Genomic DNA, 18,552 nt, shown 5'->3' with positions numbered 1-18,552 from the left:
ACATGTCTACCTGACCACATCAAGGTGAGTGGTCATGTCAAGGTGAGAGCTGAGAAGGCAAGACAAGAACGTAGAATGGCTGCCATGTGAATTTGCAGCTTGGTGGCTGCCAGCATCTACAGCACCCCACAGGCAGCCCTGAGCTACCAGTACCAAGGAGCCAGAATTCACCCCTGAATTTCCAGTGCTTTTGCGGAGGTTCTCTTAGACAGTTGCTTAACTCTGTCATGTACTGCTTTTAATGAACGATTCAAATGAAAAGCAATCAGCTTGCAATTAAACTGCTTCTTAAATGTTATTTGTGACCATTTAAATTTACTTCTAAATTTAGTTACAAGAATGTTAAGAGATCCCTGACTTAAGGGCAGAGACACTCTTTTAAGTCAATATATGTGAATCAGAGCATTTCTCCATGTGTTGGAGCCATCTGGCTCCAAGCTCGTGTTGGCCCTGCAGGACAGAGTGGATCCCTGGGGCTGGGACACTCCAGGTGAATGGCTAGTTTTCAAGAGAGAGAGACTTCCTGATGTTTAGGGAAATGCATACCTTTCTTATTGCTCCTTACTATTGTGTTCTAGTAGCATTTTGAAGCTGTTACTGTACTCAGGACTCCAGTGCACTGCCCTCTATAATACAGGTGAGACAGAAAACTGACAAGAGATGCTGACCATGATAAAACTCTGCAAAGACTTGGAAAGTGTTGAAGTTCACAAGGCTGTATATCCTCAGAATCTCTCCTCTGGCAATGTTTGGGATTGCCCAAGTGTGCTGGCAGTACAGCACAGCTGGTAAGCCTGAATTTCTGCTTAAGTGTTTGGACAAAACTCAGATATATTGTCTGATTTTTGGGTGGTCCTGTGCAGACCCAGGAGTTGGACTAGTTGGACTTGATGGTCCTTGCAGATACCTTCGAACTCAGGATATTCTATGATTCTATGATCCTGGAAAGCTCTCACTATGTATCATGGACTAACCATGCTGTTTGTCTGGGTGGTGATACGGATACCTCTGGGTCATGTCTGTTTGCAAAAAAATGCTGAGGAAAACCTTTAAAACCATAAGATCTTTGTCACTTGTGTCCACTTAGTTATTTACAGCTGTTTTCATGAGCAGCCACACATCACCCCAGCATCTCTCCTATTACCTCTGGCCTCACTGCAGTCCTGGGGTAGCTTCACCTACAGCTCTGGCAGTCAAACTTTGACACACCTAGGGGAAGCAGTGTGCGGTGTTACCCACCAGCTGCCTGCCTCTCCCTGCTGGGGAGTGTTAACACAGCAGAAGGTGGCACATGGTTATGCCTCAACTCTTCCAGTTCTGAGCTTTGTGTGCTAGTGCAAGCTGCTGGTGGAGGGACTTTGGCTTCAGGTGCCAGAAGAGGAGTGGGAGCAGCACTGCTGGGCTTGCAGGATAAATGCCGTCAGCTCTGTCACTGACACTTTCCATTATTACTTTAGTCATTTTCCCCCAGAACTGGATGCATTTTAAGCCATGGGAAGATTATATGTGGGGGTCTTCTATTTCCTTTGTAGTGCTGCAGCAGCTGGATTTGCGTCAGGAAATCCACTCTTGTAGTGGATTCTGCAATGCAATTTTAAGTATTCCTTTTGAACAAAGCTTTAAGGGCCGCATGCATATAACCCACAGGCTACAGGATATAAATGTTTGAACCTTCAGAGACTGTCAAGAGAGTGAAGTCTCCCGTTCATTCCACAAAGGTAAGACACTGAAAGCTAAAGAAGACAAGCTACATGTCACCTCAAACTGCATCTACATGCAAATGCTTTTCACATGTGTGTTTTTCCTAACGAGGAGCTACTGTGGGGCTGGTGAGAACATGATTTTAAGTTTCTGTCTGCCTCTTTCTAGGGACCCAAGGCCACTGGGATCCTCAAAGAGCTGCCAAAGCCTCCAGACACTCTTGGAAACATGTCTAAGGGATGGAAACAAAATTTAATAACATATCATGGACAAAGTGATTCTGCCAATTGCCAAATCATCTACTTAGAGGCAAAAAAATACTGGATGGGAATACGTAGGTATATGTAGGTGAAAGCCACAGCTATGGGCAGTGACCTATTGATTTTGTGTCCTCAGGAGCCCTGAGAGGACTGGGGCTGATTTCTTTACCTCCTGTTTTCACCACTGGCTCCAAATCTGGCTCCTTTCCCCAGGCTAGTCACATGCCAAATGTTTTGAGAATTCTTGCCCCATTCTAAGGTGTATGATGCTGATGGAAGAGGAGAGCATTTGGTGTTTTTTTCTCAGTTCATGGGTGGAGTTGTCTCCCTGATTGTCTTCTTTAGTCCCTGCACACGTATTAGCATTCTGGCAGCACTTTCTAGCTGTTTCTTGGGCCTCAGTATCTCTGTCAGACTGCACTGACACAGCTCCGGGCAGGGGACATATTTTCTCCTTCATCTAAATTTTTCAGGGCATTACAAGAAAGCTCCTGGTACAGCTGTCATTCTGCCTATATGCTTCATTGACAAGTCTGTCATACCTTGATCCTCCCCATCTCACACACATGCTGTTATCCCTGCTGTTAGAAGAGCATTTGGGATTAAAAAACTGACTGCAGGTGTGATTGGTGTCACCATCTTCCCTTCAGCTGGTGCCTAAGAGGTCTGTTGGCATGACCCAAGGCTGCTGGCTGTGGAGCTCACGTGCCAGCCCTGGCCTCGCTGCTCACTTTTCTTCCATCTGTGCCATCTGTGCATGGCCAGGAAGAACAGCAGTCCTGGCTCTCCATGACCTCACCACATCTCTCCATCTTTGTCTCCCTTTTAGCAGCAGTAACCCAGACAGCGTAAGCATTGGACACATATCTGAGGAAGCTTTTACTGGCTTCAGTTCCTCATGTCAGCATTCTCAAAGGTAGCACATAGACAACCTTTTCCCATCTGTGCCCCATTTGTTCCTTTTCACTGCTGTAGTAGGGTGAAGGCATGTCAAAAGTTGGCCCTATGGCAAAATAGCAGCCCCTGCTCACTGAAAACTACTTCTACAGTCTGTGCTACCCCTGGATCTTGCTCAGGCATAGTTAGGAAGAATTCTAGTTGTTAAGGGACAGGACGATGTCAGGGAATTGCTAGCGACTGAACACCATGGGCTGTGAACCCCAGGCCCTGTCCCTGTTGGCTTTACAGCCCAGCAGTTCCAACATCCCGCTGCCACCACCAGGTCTGGGCACTGCAGACCTGTGCATGCACCGCAAAGTCATTTCATTCACATAACACCTTTTCAGACTTCACCCACATGCTCCCCATGCCAAATCTCTCTGCCTGGCGCATAACATTTAACCACTGAGGCCGGGGGCAGGATCCACTCTCCGACATGATGGCATGCGAGCTGAAAGGTTGCTGTTGAACTGTGCACTCTCTAGATAATATGACCAGAGGGGATGGATCCTTTCCTGAGCACTCAATGAAAATAAAACTCCCTACAAATCCTCTGCAGATTCATCTTTTTGCTTTTACCCCTTCTACCACACTGTCACTGCTCTCCTGCTTGCCTGCATTGTCTGACTGCACTGTGGAGCAGTGGGATTATTACAGCCAGCCCTGAGCCCATTTAGGAGGTGCCGTGACCCTGTTCTTATTGCACTTCTTCTCCTTTAGCATGTTCAGACACTTCCTCCTCACTACAGGAATATTTTTTCCCAATTTATGCCCCAAAGCAGAAATTATCCATTTTGATTTTGCTGCAGAAATATTTCCCATAGCGGAGAAATATACCCAGAAAGGTTGCCCCAGCATGACCGGGCACTGTCAGCAGTTTCGGGGTCCTGCAAGCAGCACAGCATTCCTGAACATCTCGGATTAAGCAGAGATGGATTTATACAAGGATAAGAAAGCACTAATGATGTCCTGTCCAGCCTGACTTGGACAGCTGTGGGAGTCCAGTGCAGGGGACTGGGCTGATCTGTGCCCCATCTTTGCTTCCCTCCCCGTGTCTTGGGGCATGTTGAACCCCGCAAATGGTATTCATCCCCCAAAGGCTGCTCTATGCCTGCCTAAAGATCAGTGGATTGGGAAGACAACCTGAAAAGCATGTGTTTTTTAAGACTATATATCACATTATGCTAGAGCACACAATACATAAAAACTCGTCTCCGCAGGGCAGATATTTAAACCTTTGGTGGGACCGACGGAGACTTTTAATTTTGCATGCTGTAAGAAGCATTGTCTCTGCCTGAGCAATCAGGAAATCATGGCCCCCAGTATTTCTGTCCTGCTCCTTCAGCCTTCAAGAAACCTTGAAAACCCTTTGCCATTTCTGATAGCCTCTCCCTTGCCCTTCAGCCCTATATGGGGCATCTCACCACACCATTTTAGTGCAGTAAAAATGCTTCGGCACTTTGGATATTGCCAGAATTGCCCCAAATATGCCAGATGCAGATTTATTGAACAAAATTCTGTGGGTAGCTTGTTTGACTCCTGCCTTTCCCATGGACACTGCTTGCCATACCCTCGGTATTTCCATCCATGACCAGCAATCTTACATGTCCTCTGTATTGTTCAGTTTGGGTGAACTTCAGGGGTTTGGGGGAAGGCACATGGTGCAGACACCTGTCTGCAGTGTCTTCTCCTGAAAACAGGGAAGGGCATTTTGGTGATGGGGACATTTTCACTTCACAGGGAAAATCAGACCTTTTTGTCAAAGAGGTTTGGGTTCCTCTCTCTGAGAGTCAAATTCCTCCCAATTCAGGTGTTAAATCCTAATTTATATCTGAGCCTGAGGCAGGTCAGGAACCAGTAAAACCCTGGAGGGCTGATGCCAGTGCCAGGAATCATTGCCCCATGCTGTTTCCAGCGGCAGGTTGTTGCCTTTAGATCCAGACACTCAATTTTGACCCATGCTACAACCCACCACACACCCCCACTCAGACACGCTGGTCCCCAGATTAAGGAGAAAAGAGATACTGTGAATCAAAGTGATGTGGTCTTTATTTCAGTAGACTCCCCTGCCCCAGCCTTAGGCCTTGAAGTTAAGCAGCCACGCTCAGGGCGAGGAAATAATTTAATTCTTTGGGAAAACATGCTGTGATTTAGCCATTTCATGAACCTGCATAGCTTTTAAACGCTTCCTGAGCAAAGACTTCTCATTGTATGCTTAGTCTTTCTCTTCTGGAACTGCACATTTTCATTCTCAAAGTCCACGGTAATAAGCAGATTATTTTAAAAATCAGCTTTCCATTCACATTTCTAAATATTCCCAGACATGGCAGTCCATTTCCAAGTTCACTCCCGCCTACTTCTTGCCATCTCCATGTTGGCACTGAAAGGATCTAATTCAGTAATTAAAAAAAAAAGACTTTTCTGGAAAGGCAAAAATAACCAAAGAATCTCAGTAGCGCGAATTCCAACATCTCCCTCTTTGCCCTACGGATCTTTAGGCTTAAAGCCCCTACCTGGCACATACAAAACTTAATGAGATATATTGCAATGAGAAATCCTACATGATAATGACAGAAATTATCTGAAATACTCTGTTATGCAACTTGCTGTCTGCTGTGTTTAAATGACCTCAAATGTTGTATTCCCTATTTTTTTCATTTTAAACTGCTCCCAATTACCTTTTGTTAATATATTTATATTGTTATATTTATTTTTAAAATAAGTAACTCAGATTATTTAACAGCCACATTATAAGATATAACCAATTCTTTTATTATTGTTATTTTTATTGTTAGTGCAAGAAAATAAGTGACATTTCCATAATTAAAAATAACAAAACACATCTTTGAGGAATTTTGCTAATGAATATTTTCTCAGGTGCCATTTGTGTTCTCAGCTAATTTGCTGGACTAAATTCACATAACAGAATACAACAAAAGAAGAGAAAGAAGTCCAAAAACTGCAGCAGCCGAAAAGAAAATAGAATTAAATTATTTTTTTTTTAAAGCATTGATCACAGTTTAATGGAAAAGAAGAAAACACCTGCTAAACAGTTATGCAACAGACAAAATTTATATTGCACAAGAAAATAAAAACACATCCCTTAACATCTAAAACAAATGTCTATTTCTACAGTGACGAAAATGGAGAAATTAAGAGTGGTGGGGAAGACTCCATTTGAGCAAAAGGAAACATAGACATTACCCTTTAAAAATAATCCCCAAACTTTTCATTAATTACCAGTCAAATCTGAAGAAATTATGCTTAGAATCAAACATGCAATCATGGCCAGCTCAGCAGTGCTAAGGTTGAAAAGGAAGGAACACGCATACACACAGATCCCATAGCTAATAATTAATTAATTCATTAATCAATCATAGAAAGAGGGAAGGAGGGAAGAAATCTTACCACCAAATTGGGTAACCGGCTAAGACCTTTGTGCCACTGAAGAGAAAAGATAAAATTAATCCAAGCAGGTGGTAATCCATTAGTCCAGGCTGGTGCAAGGGGAAAATCTCAGCGAAGTTTTCAGAAAAACATTAAGTGTGAAAATGAAGAACAACCCCCCTTCCAGGAAAAAAAAAAAAAGAAAAAGAAAAAAAGAAAAAAAAAAGAGTTAAACGAAGTCCCTTGAAGTGTGGATGACTTTCTGGCTTGTCAGAAACACACCTCTCCAAGCCTTTTCCCTGTAGATCATCCAAAAGCGTCTATTAAAAAGTGCAGGGCTTGGGGATGTCAGCAGGCAGCCAATCAGACCGCATGGCCCAAGGTAAGGGATGAGTCTCAGCTCAGGGCTGTCAATCATGTTCTCCTCCCCCTCCACCCCACAACTTTGTTCCTAGCCCTCGCTTCCACAGACAAACCATCTTCGCAAGAGACCTTACTGAGGCAGTGAGATTGTTGGTGGGTGTTTTCCTCTTTTTATTTTTTTTAATATATTTTTTTAAGTTCATTTAGCAACTCAGGATGCACAGACTCTGCTTTTGGCTTGGCATGCCAAGACTTTGCAAGGTAAGGATGAAGGGTGATTGTGATTGCGCTTAATTTCACGGTGGGGGTGAGATAGGCAACTTATTCTTTAGATGGAGAGGGATGTGAACATTAACCCTTGCAGGAGCACCAAAAAAGCAAAATAACCCTCTGATGGCATGTCAATGTGTTGATCTGAGTCGCATGGACAAAACTGGTTGTAAACTTTAAATGAAATCTGCATTGCCCAGGTTTTTCAAAGTGTGTGGGTGGGATGGATGGAGGAGGGAGGCAGTGGCAGCCCAGACTTTTGAGAAAAAAATGCCATGTCATGGTGAGAGCGGAGGAGACAGAAGGGAAGATGTCCCATTATTCACTTTCTTGTGAAGTGCATCCCTGGATGCAGAAAGATGAAAATATTAACCATAAAAAATGCATGCATGTGATAAAAGTAAAAATAAATAAAAAATAACCACAAGCAATGTCAGTTCTCTAAAGATGTTGCATGTTGCAAATAGATTCAGCAAAGATTTTCCTTGAACAACCTTGTTATTATGTAGGGAGGCTGTTTTTACAGGAGCTGTTGTTTCAGGGTAGCAGATCTAGGACTTAACTCAACAGCAACAAGGGAGAAGTCAAAATAAGGTGTTTTTGCTCACCAAGCATCCTCAGCAGGCATATTGCAGGCAATGAAGCTGCCCAGTTTATAACCACATGGAGATTAGCTGCTTTAGGAGTCTCTGCAAATCAATTTTGTGCAGAGCAATGGCTGTAACAGCGGTCCAAGATCTTGGGCAGCCTAACTCATCTCATGGTTTTGAATGTTATAGAGCTTCTCCTGCTATTAAGGCTCTGAATGCAAATGCATTCTTTGTTGCTATTTGATTACTGGGATGCACCTGCCTCATCCTACCGTGTTTCTTGATTCCCACTTAGAGATTTTAGTATATTTGGACACCGAGGTAGTGCCAAGCTGTTCTCCTAAGTGGTAATCAGTTTCTTGACCATCATTCATCCAAGAAAGGATATCCCATAGCTGTCTTCACTCTGCTCACCTCTTTGTCAGTCCCTGCATCTGCAGCAAGCACTATCAGGCCAAGCTTCTCCAAGCTCAGTACAACAGCTTTACCAGCCATCTATGACCACCTATATATATAGATGTCAAACCAGGCTTGCTCCTCTTGTGAAATTTCAAATCCCAAATGACTTATTAGGTGTAGTCTGTCCTGGAAAATCTCTTAGCTGACACCCAGCTCTGTTTTATTGAATGCAATCACTTGTATTTAATTAAACAATGATTTTCAAACAGGCATTTGGAAATAGACAGATTTAATCTACTGTCCACGTTTTTAGATCTGAAGCATTGGCCCTGACATGGGCCTGGCCTGGCCTACTAGTACAGTCCTGAACAAATTTTTGTCACAGGTTTGGGGATCGGGAACTTTTCCCAGCAGATACTTAAGATGTAGCCCACCTTTTCTGGGCTTCAAGTGAGTTCAGCGTGATGGGTGAAGGTGGTCCTGTGTCCCTGTCCCGCTGGTCCCAGTGCCAGAGAACCATCACAGACACTTCTAATTTACTATAACTGATACAGCCATGGAGTAGGTGAATTACCACTAACGAGCCTATAAAGATTTATCTGACAACAACAGACCTTAAATTGCAGCACAAATTTGCCCCTCTATTGGTGAATGTTTTGGAGCTCCACAAACAGAATAATGATTGAAAGTACTGAATAAAAGCACTTCAGTCATTAAATGTCAAATTGGTGAAGAGGTGGAAAAAGGAGAGACTGAAGTGATATCTCAGAGATATCTCAGGGGATACTAGAGGTAATTGGCATCCCATGGGGGAAAAAATCCCAAATACTGCAGGCATGCAACTGGAGAAATCTCTTGAAATCTGAATGGAGTGACTGGTTGGAGCATGTGTGGACGCTTGGCCAGACAACAGAGAAAGAGGATTTCCCTACCAACGAGGTCTTGGTGGCTGGGAAATTTCTGTCCATCAGACACTGGGGAAAAATAAAAAGGGCTCTTTATTCAGTTCCTGACACTACAGTTTATAAATCAAGCAAATAACAAACCATGAAGTGATTCTTCTGCAGACAACCAAAATCCAAGAACTGACCCCAAACCTGGAGACTTTATTTGCTGTTTACTCAGAAAAGTTGTGCATTGGGCAGAGATGTCAGTGTTGCCTCAGGAAGTGCTATATTACAACAACAGCAGAGATGGCACCCACCCACATCCCAGTAACTGCCCAGCACCACATCAATGTGGCCACAGACTGTTTTTGAAAGATGAATAGCATATTGGTTAAGATTTGATTCCAAGTGCACTGAAGCCAAGGGAAAGCTCTCTTTAGACTCTGACAGGTATCTGATGAAGATTCATGCGAGTTGCTGGTCCTCCCTGCCTTTTAACTTCTCCTTCCACTGCTCGCTCGCTCTTTTTTTTTTTTTTCTTCTCTCTGAACATCTTGGACTGTTTGCTCAGCCTCAGGAGGAAATCATGATGTCCTCCCAAAAGGGAGTATGTGTTTTGAGTGTGCTTTGGGTTGGAGATCCTGTGGGATTCTGAGAGCTGAAGGTCCCTGTTGGCCCCATACCTTGACACATGTGAGTCCTATTTGCTCCTATTTCACCTACTGAAATGAGTAGAAAAATGCGGGGAAAAAAAAGTGTCTACAGTTGTATTAGCTTAGATACATGAAACATTAAAATGGCAGTCATTTCTCACCAAGGAGTATGATCCATCTCACAGGGGTGAAGAATATGTTGTCTGTGAAGCGAACAGACTTACTTTCAGTCTTCTCTGCTGTGAAGTGAAAATCCAATATGAACATGCTAAAATTATCCTAGGGATTTTTCATACTAACCTGAACAAATACTTCTAACTTCTACATCAAACGTTAATTTGAAATGTATTTTCTAAGAGTAAATGGCAGTTATCCCAAAGGGTACAATTTCAAACTTTTACTCACAGGTATCTCCATGTGCTGCTGAGTGACAGTTTTATTTTTATTGAGGTCTCTTCAATCACATTGGTCTCTCTGGTTTGGCAATATTGATTCTTTCAGACCAGTTTCAGTATGCTCAAAAAGAAGAAAATAAAAAAAAAAAAAGAAAAAAGAAAAAAAGAGGCATCCAGAGGTTTGTCTACTGGCATTTCTTGAGGCATTCCTCAAGAAAATTCCTGTTGCCTTTATAATGTCAATATGAATGGCCTTCTGTATTGCGTTAATTCTGTAGTACAACCCACTGCAAATTTGCCTGCTGTAGGTACCGAGGCATTGAAGGGGATCCTCTGGTTTCTTCTAATAACAGTCCAGAAAAGGAGCATTCTAATGGCATTGAAAACACACTTGTCTTTCCCCTTGGCATAACCCAGAAAGGTGCTCTAACTTTTGTAACTTTTCCTTCTCTTAGCTTCTCTTCTTTTCTCTGTCAGAATCTACCAGCAGAAAGAAACGAAGAGCCTTGGGAAGGTGATGGGACCGTGGAGTCTCCTGGATTTGTTCTCACTATGTGTTTCAACATACCGAGCCACTGATGAGTGTGAGACCCAGGAACTAAAACCTTTCCTACTGTGGTGCAGCTGCCCTTGGTGGAATTACCCCATGGTCAATGTGATGTGAAGAGTCTGACTCAAACCACATGTCAAGAGATGGATGACCTCTGCTTGATGCTGATGGAGGGGATTCAGATGCCTAATTCAGTGTGTTGGGGAAGGCAGAGAACATACGAGACCTGTGATCCATGGTGCAGCACTAAGCAATGGCACCGGAGTGCTCGATTTGCATATCAGCTCTGTTTCAGTGCTGGAGGGTGCCTTACCTGGATGCTAGATGTTGGATTGCACATTTGCAGTTCTGGGCATAGACAGAAACAGAAACTGAGAAGGAGTGTTCCTCAGTACCATGGACCTTTGGGGGTTTCAAGTCCCAGAAACCTCTGAATTCGTTTTGAAGACCTATATTTTGGTCTTAGTATCTAAAATGTAGGTAAAATAGCAAATTAGTTTTTTGATGGCTCTAGCCCTCAGTCCTAAAGTAAATCCTTACTGGAAAGTATGTAAAGGGCTGAAGAAATCCTTCCCCAAACCATGAATGAACCATCTGAGTCCCTTCCATTTTAAACTGCTCAAATCCTATGTGTTTCTGAGGGCAGTGTTTACTGCTGACAGGTAATACTAACTTTTTTCTCAGTTTTCGTGGCCACATTGCTTCTCTTCTAGATCCTTATGTTTCCTCTGGCTCTAACAAACTGTCCTCCTCTGCTGCTTCCAGTTCTTCATATTCACATTTAATGTTAGCTGGACACACCAAGGGAGTGTGTCCTTTCCTCACCAAGAAACAGCATCCTGAGCAGATTTGCCTAAAGAAGGACCTCCACAGATATTACATCACTTCTGGTCTTTGGACAGTAATATCTTCGCCTAATTCCATGCATCTTCTCAACATATTCCATCACCAATGATATGGGGAACATGCTCCAGGATGCTGACACTTCATGGACCCACCTAGCATACCACTCAATCCTGTTAGGTGCCTCATCTCTATGTTTACTCTGACAAAGTTTAATTCTACCTCCAAGTAAGCCTAAGGTTTATGCAGAGCTGCAGGAAGGCTGCCTTTCATGTTTGCCTGTCTGCTATGTCCAATGGAACCCTGCCTGCAGGTGATGTGTAAAGCTGTTAGGTGCCTACAAGAAAGGTAACAACAGGGTACTTGCATCCACTGAAATAGGAAGACGGATCTTTACCTGTTCAGGTGAGCAGCACAATGTTGTTGTTGCTGCTTGATGTTTTTCTGGAAAGTTCTCTTTGCTGAAGACACAGGTATAAAGCAGGGAAAAGCCAGACTTTAGCTGAAGGTCTGATGGCTGCTGAAAGGATGGTGATGGAAAGCTCTTAGTTTAGCAAAACAATTTACCATTGTTTTTAGTGCTTTAGCAATAATTTATGACTATTATTTCTGAAAATGCCCTTACCTTACTCCATTCATTTTTTCACACTCTTCATAACCCATGTTACAGAAATCCTGCATTACTTGATTAATATTTTCTGTATCCCAGAGGTGCTAGAAGCTCTTTTGTACCAAACTTTCACTGAGATATCCCTCAAGGTCTCATGGCCCAGAGACTGAGACTTCTGTGTTGGGTTTTGTTTTGCTTTGTTTTGTTTGTTTAGAAACAAGCAATCATATATTCAAAACACTGGTGGAGTGACCTGCTGTAGTACCTGTTGTCATATCCAAACTCAAGACACTTGGGTTGTGCTCCTGGCTTTGCCAGTTACTCCTTGTATGATTTTGACTGCACAGGTTCCTTATTTGTGCCTGTATTTATTACTTGGGAAATAATTGGTCCCATGTGTTTCCTATTAATTCCTTCAGGAAGGAACTGTCTCATCCTCTGTTTGTGCAGACCTGAGCTAGAACATCAAGGAACAGCTATGAATCACGGACCTAATAATTTTTTTTTTATTTTTATTTTTTATTATTAATAGTACTGCTGTCACTAAACATATGAGCAAAACTGGAATCCCAATCCTTGTGTTTGAAGGGCAGAAGGAACGACAAATGGTGCTCCTTGTGGTTAAGTTTTTCTCTTCCTTTTTATTCACATATATCTTGTTCTATGCCTATAACTTGTTCTATATCTTGTTCTATGTATGTTCACACATATCTTATTCTACTCATATATCTTCTTCTTGATCATAGGAAATTAATGAACTGCAAATACTGACTGCTGCTTCCTCCACCACTACCAATAAGAGAGAAATCTAAGGATGTTTTGTGTCAGTGCCTGGGTGCCACTGAACCGGAGCTGTTACAGACTTTCAATATAAACATCTTTCTTTCACTGTTACTTACTTAAGCACCTTTTAGCACCTAACAGTTCAAACTCTGATAAGATTTTTCAGATATTACCTCCATTTTGCCATGGAAATGTTCAGAAAAAAAATCACCTAATGAAGCCCTAAGTCACAGGTGGGTTTTTTTTTTTGTTTTTGTTTTTAGAGACTATGACAACTTAGAGCCCAGAGAGCTAGCACAGAAACACTTCTCAAACTTCAGTAAATACAAGAGCAAAAATACTGTGTTTAATGGCATATTTTTTCCTGAAATAGTGCCATTCCACACTGTATGATGTCCCACACTTGCTTTAGCAACAGGCTTAAAAAGAGGCGGTACTTGTGATAAAGCTTTTAAGTCTTCTCTATTAACTTTCTATTTTTTTCCATGACATCCGTACTCTCTTCTGAGGTAAGGAGAGATTTTAGTCTGGTAGGGGAGGACACTTTTCCCATCAGCCATCAATTGTTAGTGGAACCATTGTTTCCAGATAATTTATAGGATTCTGTTCAGACTTCACCTGAGTGGCTCCAGGCAGGCTAACACCCAGTAGGAAAGGTCTCAGGAAGACCTCTTGCACATTGTTATGATCATTAGTTGGTTTGAAGCAATAGCTCAGGATGCAGGAGAGGCATGACTAGGGTGGTTGAGTGTAGCCCTGATTACCAACATGTGTGTATGTGATTTACACGTAGCTGTGTGTGGGCAAGCATAGATGGCTGAGGGCGGATGAGCATATGTAGATCAATGATCATAGGTGTCTGTGGTCTTGTTGATGGGGAAGGAGCCTCGAGACAACTCCCAGAGCTTTCTGGGGAACTGGTCCACTATAAAAAGCACTGCATGGTTAGCGCATGTTGTGTCTCTGAAATTGTGTAGTGCAGAGCAGTTTTACACCTTCTAAACACACAAGGTGTAAAACACGAGGCCAGCCTTGCTCTACAGGAGAGGCAGAGCTGCCTTTCATAACTGCAGTAAATCTGACTAATTGGACTAGCTGAGCATATGAAGAAACTGTGCCGCAGGTCTTGGGCTTGTTTGAAGACAGCTCTGTCTACCCTGACATCTGGAGGAATGCATCACAGGGATGGGGGGAAGGGATGGAGAGCAAAGGGAGCAGAGTCATTCCTCTGTCTTCTTTCCCTCCCCGGGACTCCAGACTAGCAATATCCTGGAGGCTGAAGAACACATGGCAAAAAATGAGACCAGGTATTTTTGCTGCAGGCTGTGACTTTCCACAATGTTTTAGCTGGAAAGTATGAGGCCCAGTGATGCAGGCAAGTGCTTGTGCTGTTGGAGCAAAAGGAGCCACATGCATTTATGTCAATGTTGCATATCTCCTAGGCTGTTTGGTCAGCCATGCTGTAGGGTAACAGTAGGCATGGCCACTGGAGCAATGTTGGGGCTGGAGACCTTCTCCTTACTGAGATTCTACTACCTGCCCAGGCTGCAGTACCCATCTATACTTGTACCCATATTCTCACACACCAAATCTGAGCATTCCAGCAGGCAAGTGTCCAGCATAGACAATACAACACAAGAGAAGGTATAAGCAATATTTTTTTTGCTTTTTTAAATGTCTTCAAGGAGCTGTACTCCCTCCCAGCCGCAAATGCTAATGGTACTGTGAAAGGTAAGTGTTGATGACCTTGATCTCAGTCTTTCTTGCACCTTGGGTTACCACCTGCATTCACAGAGGGGGTGTGAGCTCTGTGTTGGATGTGGCATTGCTGTGCACCGCCAAGAATTTGACTGACCAAGGCACTGCGCTTTACAGGCCCCCAGCAGCCTTGCTGTGCCTGAATCATTGTTGCAGGAGGACCTCTTCACAGACTTGGCCTGCTACATAGCATGTAGCCATGTACAGGCATGAAAGCGTGGGTGCCAGGTCCAGACTGACCCATGTCCCTTCTGAGGGACATGAGCTGGGCTAGGACTGAGTTTGGGTTCGATTTGCACTGGCTTTGGGATCAGCTTTGGGCTGGGGCTGGCTTTGGGCTTGGTTTTGCTGGGCTGGGGCTGGGCTGGGCTGGGGAATGAGCGAGGCGAGGGCAGCTGGCTGGAGGCTGGCAGGAGGTCTGGAGCAGTGCCTGTGGAGCGGCCTGGTAGGGATTCAATCCGGGCCTTTGGCAAGGGAAGTTTTAATGACACAACAACAACAACAAAAGAGGAAAGGGGGGAAAGGAAGAAAAGGCTCCTGCAGGGCTCGTTGCCACGGAGACCCCAAGGAAGTTTGAACCAGTCCTGCTCTTTTCACAGCCGCCTTTGAGCCAAGGAGGGAATTATGGCTGGCGATAAAAGGAGACATGTGGCCCTTTGCTCACAGGGACCGGCCTCTGCAGTTACGAGTCTTCAGCTCATTTTCCCCCTTGTCTCCTCCTGCAATTATACATTCAGATCTCAGGAAAAAAAAATCTAGGGCAAGTTGAGCACCCTTTGCCCTGGGGACCCATCCTCGGAGGGCAGGCTGCTATCTCTTTCAGCCCATTCTTCCCCCTGCCACAGCGCGCCACCCCTGTTTCCTCTGTAGTTATGAAAATGTTACGTGCTCAGAGCTGATAAACAGCTTGCACTGGCTGTCATCGCATTGGCCCCATCATGAAACAGCCTCCCCAAGCAAGGGGGGCTGAAGGCCTTTTCCAGGGGAGCTGCAGACAGTTTTCTTGCTTGCCACGGCTCTTGTTATTTGGGGGGAGATCTATTTTGGTTGACCCATGGGTCTGGCTGACCAAATGCTGTAAATTAAGGTGAAAGGGATAAATTTGCCTTGGCTGAGATCAGTGCCTTCTCCAGTTTCTCTGGTGACAGTTGTAAATGCAAGACCCAAAGTTGTGTTGTAGCACTCAGGTGCTTGGCTCTTCCTCACTGATGTCTCAGAGCTGGGTACTTGCACTTCCTGTCAATACTATAATATGCTGCAAAAGTTCCTGCTTGGGCCTGCTTGACACTATATGCAAGGGACAAAAAGGCAAAGGGATAGCAGAGGTGCCAGCAGGAGAAATGTATCTCTGACAGGCAGAGCACAGCACTGGAGCAAAGCACACCTCAGCTTGCAGCTCTCATCTCCTTGCCAGCTGGACTCATCTGGGATAGCAGAGCCCAATTCTCCTTTTCCATGTGCTGTCAGGGTTATTCAGCTCTTCTGTCAAAGTCTTGGACCTTTGGTGCTGAAAGTCTCATGGTGCGCTATGGAAGAGCAGGTACAGCTGGGCTACAGGGTGGTGAGTGAGGCTGGGTTCTGCTCTCCCTGCAGTCTCTTAGGACATTGCTCCAGAGCCCATTTCTCCCTTTTTCCACAGCTGAGCTGTGGTGTTGGGTGCTGTGGCTGAAGTAAGACAGAGGGACAGAGAGGAGAGGCCAGACCAGGATAGGCAACCTGTTCCCAACTCCCACCCTGCAGTGGTCTTCTGCCACTAACAGCAGAGCCACTCCTGGAGCCAAACACTGAACAGGACTGGACGTTTCAAACTGCTAATGCTGGGGCTGCATTGATGGAGTTGATATGGTTGTGCAGATTTATTTTCTTTCCATAAGCTTCCTAGGTCTCCTTTTAAACCAAGAACTCTCTTTGAAGGAATATTATTGCTTGGCTAGGCTGTGCGATCTCCATCCTTGGGGGTTTTGGAGAGACAGGCAGACAAAACTACGAGAAGCTTTCTGTCATTAGTCGTGCTTTCAGCAGGAGGTTGAATTAGAGACATCCAGACATCCCTTCCCACCTGCACTTCTATGAGTTGATGAGGATGTTGTATTAACTGTTTAGTTTATTTTGTGTGTGTGTGTGTGTGCGCTTAATAATTACAATACCAAACATTTAAATAGTCCAGAAAAACTTCACAGGAGTCATATGACTGATACGACAAAGCCAAGATCACACGTGTTTACTCTCCCTGGCTTCGTGCAGCATGTAAGGAGTGTGGTAGCCCATCTAAATACCGTATAAGTATTATATGCAAAATAATGTAAGCAAAAGTTTGACCCCTGGAAGCTGTCCTGAAAGAGGACATCACAGTATAAATTTATATGTGAACCCTGCCCAGAAGCTGAGTGGGATCTGGTCAGCTTCCCGTTCCCACTTATGAATCTCTCTGCCAAGAAGGAACATTCTCTGAATGAAGCGTTGTTAATATCATTAACTGAAGAGCACCTGGAACAATTGAGAATTACTTGGACAAATGTTTGCAGACATGTTTTAGCCTGCCTTTGCCACATTATAACCTTCTGTGTAGCTATAACTTCCACACCTTCCTCTGCTCCCCAGACATATGCTCATGCACCCCACTTTCCTAACTCCCAAATGAGCCTCGATTTCTTAGCTCCTACCATGGACCTGTTTTGCAGAGCAGCTGATAATTTCCAGGCTTTGTGCTTAGTGCTTTCACAGTGCCTGAGGACACCCTTTCCTGCTGTCTTCAGATGAAAATAAAAGGAAATTGCACCCCTCAGAGTGTATGAGCATGATTTTTCATCATGTAGTTTGGCAAACTTGCTTCTCTTGAAGGTTGTGTGGCCAGGGGAAGCTGCTATTGGAACCTTGTTTTTGATCCCTGTAAATCCACTTCTGTTCCATAAAAAGACAGAAAAGCCCACTGGAGCATCCCCCAGCCAGTGCGATCCTCTCTATACCCACCCTGTGCTGTTTCCCATTCCCAGACAGAGCAGTGAGGGTTTCTCAGGCTCTCCTTGGTGACTGTCCTAATTCAAATTTCTCTGTCATAGTGTTGTAATTACCTTCCTGGGCTTACCCCCTCAGCTATCCTGGTATTTGTATCCTGTTTGTGGCCTATGTGATGAATCACAGCAAAGGACTACTGAACTGATGTAAAAATACCCCCGGTCCCTTTTTTTGTGTGTGAATCTCTGTGTATAACAGGGTCATCTTCATATATTGCTCGCTTTGTTTTATCACGTTTCACATTACCGCATTATCACAAAGTGCATACAGGAATTAGTTGCTTTTCCCTGTATTGGAGTAGGACCACTGTCTCTACGATCACAACTGTGATTTGTGTATCAGAGCTGGGATGTGCAGCTTATTGTCCCCTGCTTATACATTTGCAACCAGTGACTGATTCTCAGTTGCCAGTGTTTCTCAAAGACCATCTTTATTTTAAAGGAAGACTGTCAAAACATGCAATGCAGGCAGCACGGTAATTAATGCTGACCTGCAGACCAGCTGCAGCTCACGAATGCTCTCTGTGGGTTGTGATCTGGGGAATAAGTATAATTGGATGGGGGTGACTTTCCAGAAGAGCATAGGAGCATAGGACACAGTGCCATCCAGTGGACCTGCCACAGCCGACCATGTAGCATTAAAAAGTGTGTCCATTTGTGATGTGCGTTGAAGATCTGGGCTTTATGTGATGTTTCCCTGGTACTGCTGCAAACAAACATGAGCTTCTCAGCAAAGGTATGCACAGGTACCGGATTATAACTCTGAAAACAACTTCCCTGTGGCTTTAGGTACCTAGCAGTGCTGGTCATTTAAGTGTGGGACATTCTGTAAGGATGGAGGAGAACAACTCTTCTGGAAGAAAACATACACAAGGGACTCGTTCATTGCATCCTGTCTCCATCACTCTGTGATGGCACTGCTCCAGGGGGTGCAGGGGTAGAAAAGTCCAAGTTAACACTCACCTGCATGCTTAGTAGCACTGTGAGGGCTGAGAGATCTCCCTCTGCAAACAGACACCTACATGCCTCATCTTAGCTTTGGGGAGAAAAGGACTCCAGGAATGGTAGAGTGAGTGGGAGAGGCAGAGGAAAATAGCAAGAACCTTTGCAAAGTGCCTGGAAAGATTTCTCCTGGAAAAGCCCCTCCAAA

The 18,552-nt window shown here is 44.2% G+C and overlaps 1 protein-coding gene across 1 annotated transcript in view; it reads right to left on the bottom strand.

Moving 5' to 3' along the window:
* WNT3 (Wnt family member 3) overlaps positions 1-6,673 on the bottom strand; it is a 51,644-nt gene extending 44,971 nt beyond the window's left edge. The window contains exon 1 of the mRNA XM_040536442.1: positions 6,309-6,673. Coding sequence (XP_040392376.1) covers positions 6,309-6,388 — 80 coding nt within the window. The 5' untranslated portion in view covers positions 6,389-6,673. The remainder of the gene's footprint in view (positions 1-6,308) is intronic.
* Positions 6,674-18,552: the final 11,879 nt, after the last annotated feature.

Source organism: Cygnus olor, chromosome 25 (genome assembly GCF_009769625.2).
Source record: "Cygnus olor isolate bCygOlo1 chromosome 25, bCygOlo1.pri.v2, whole genome shotgun sequence".
Taxonomy (NCBI): domain Eukaryota; kingdom Metazoa; phylum Chordata; class Aves; order Anseriformes; family Anatidae; genus Cygnus; species Cygnus olor.
This window is presented reverse-complemented; position numbering and strand designations above follow the sequence as displayed.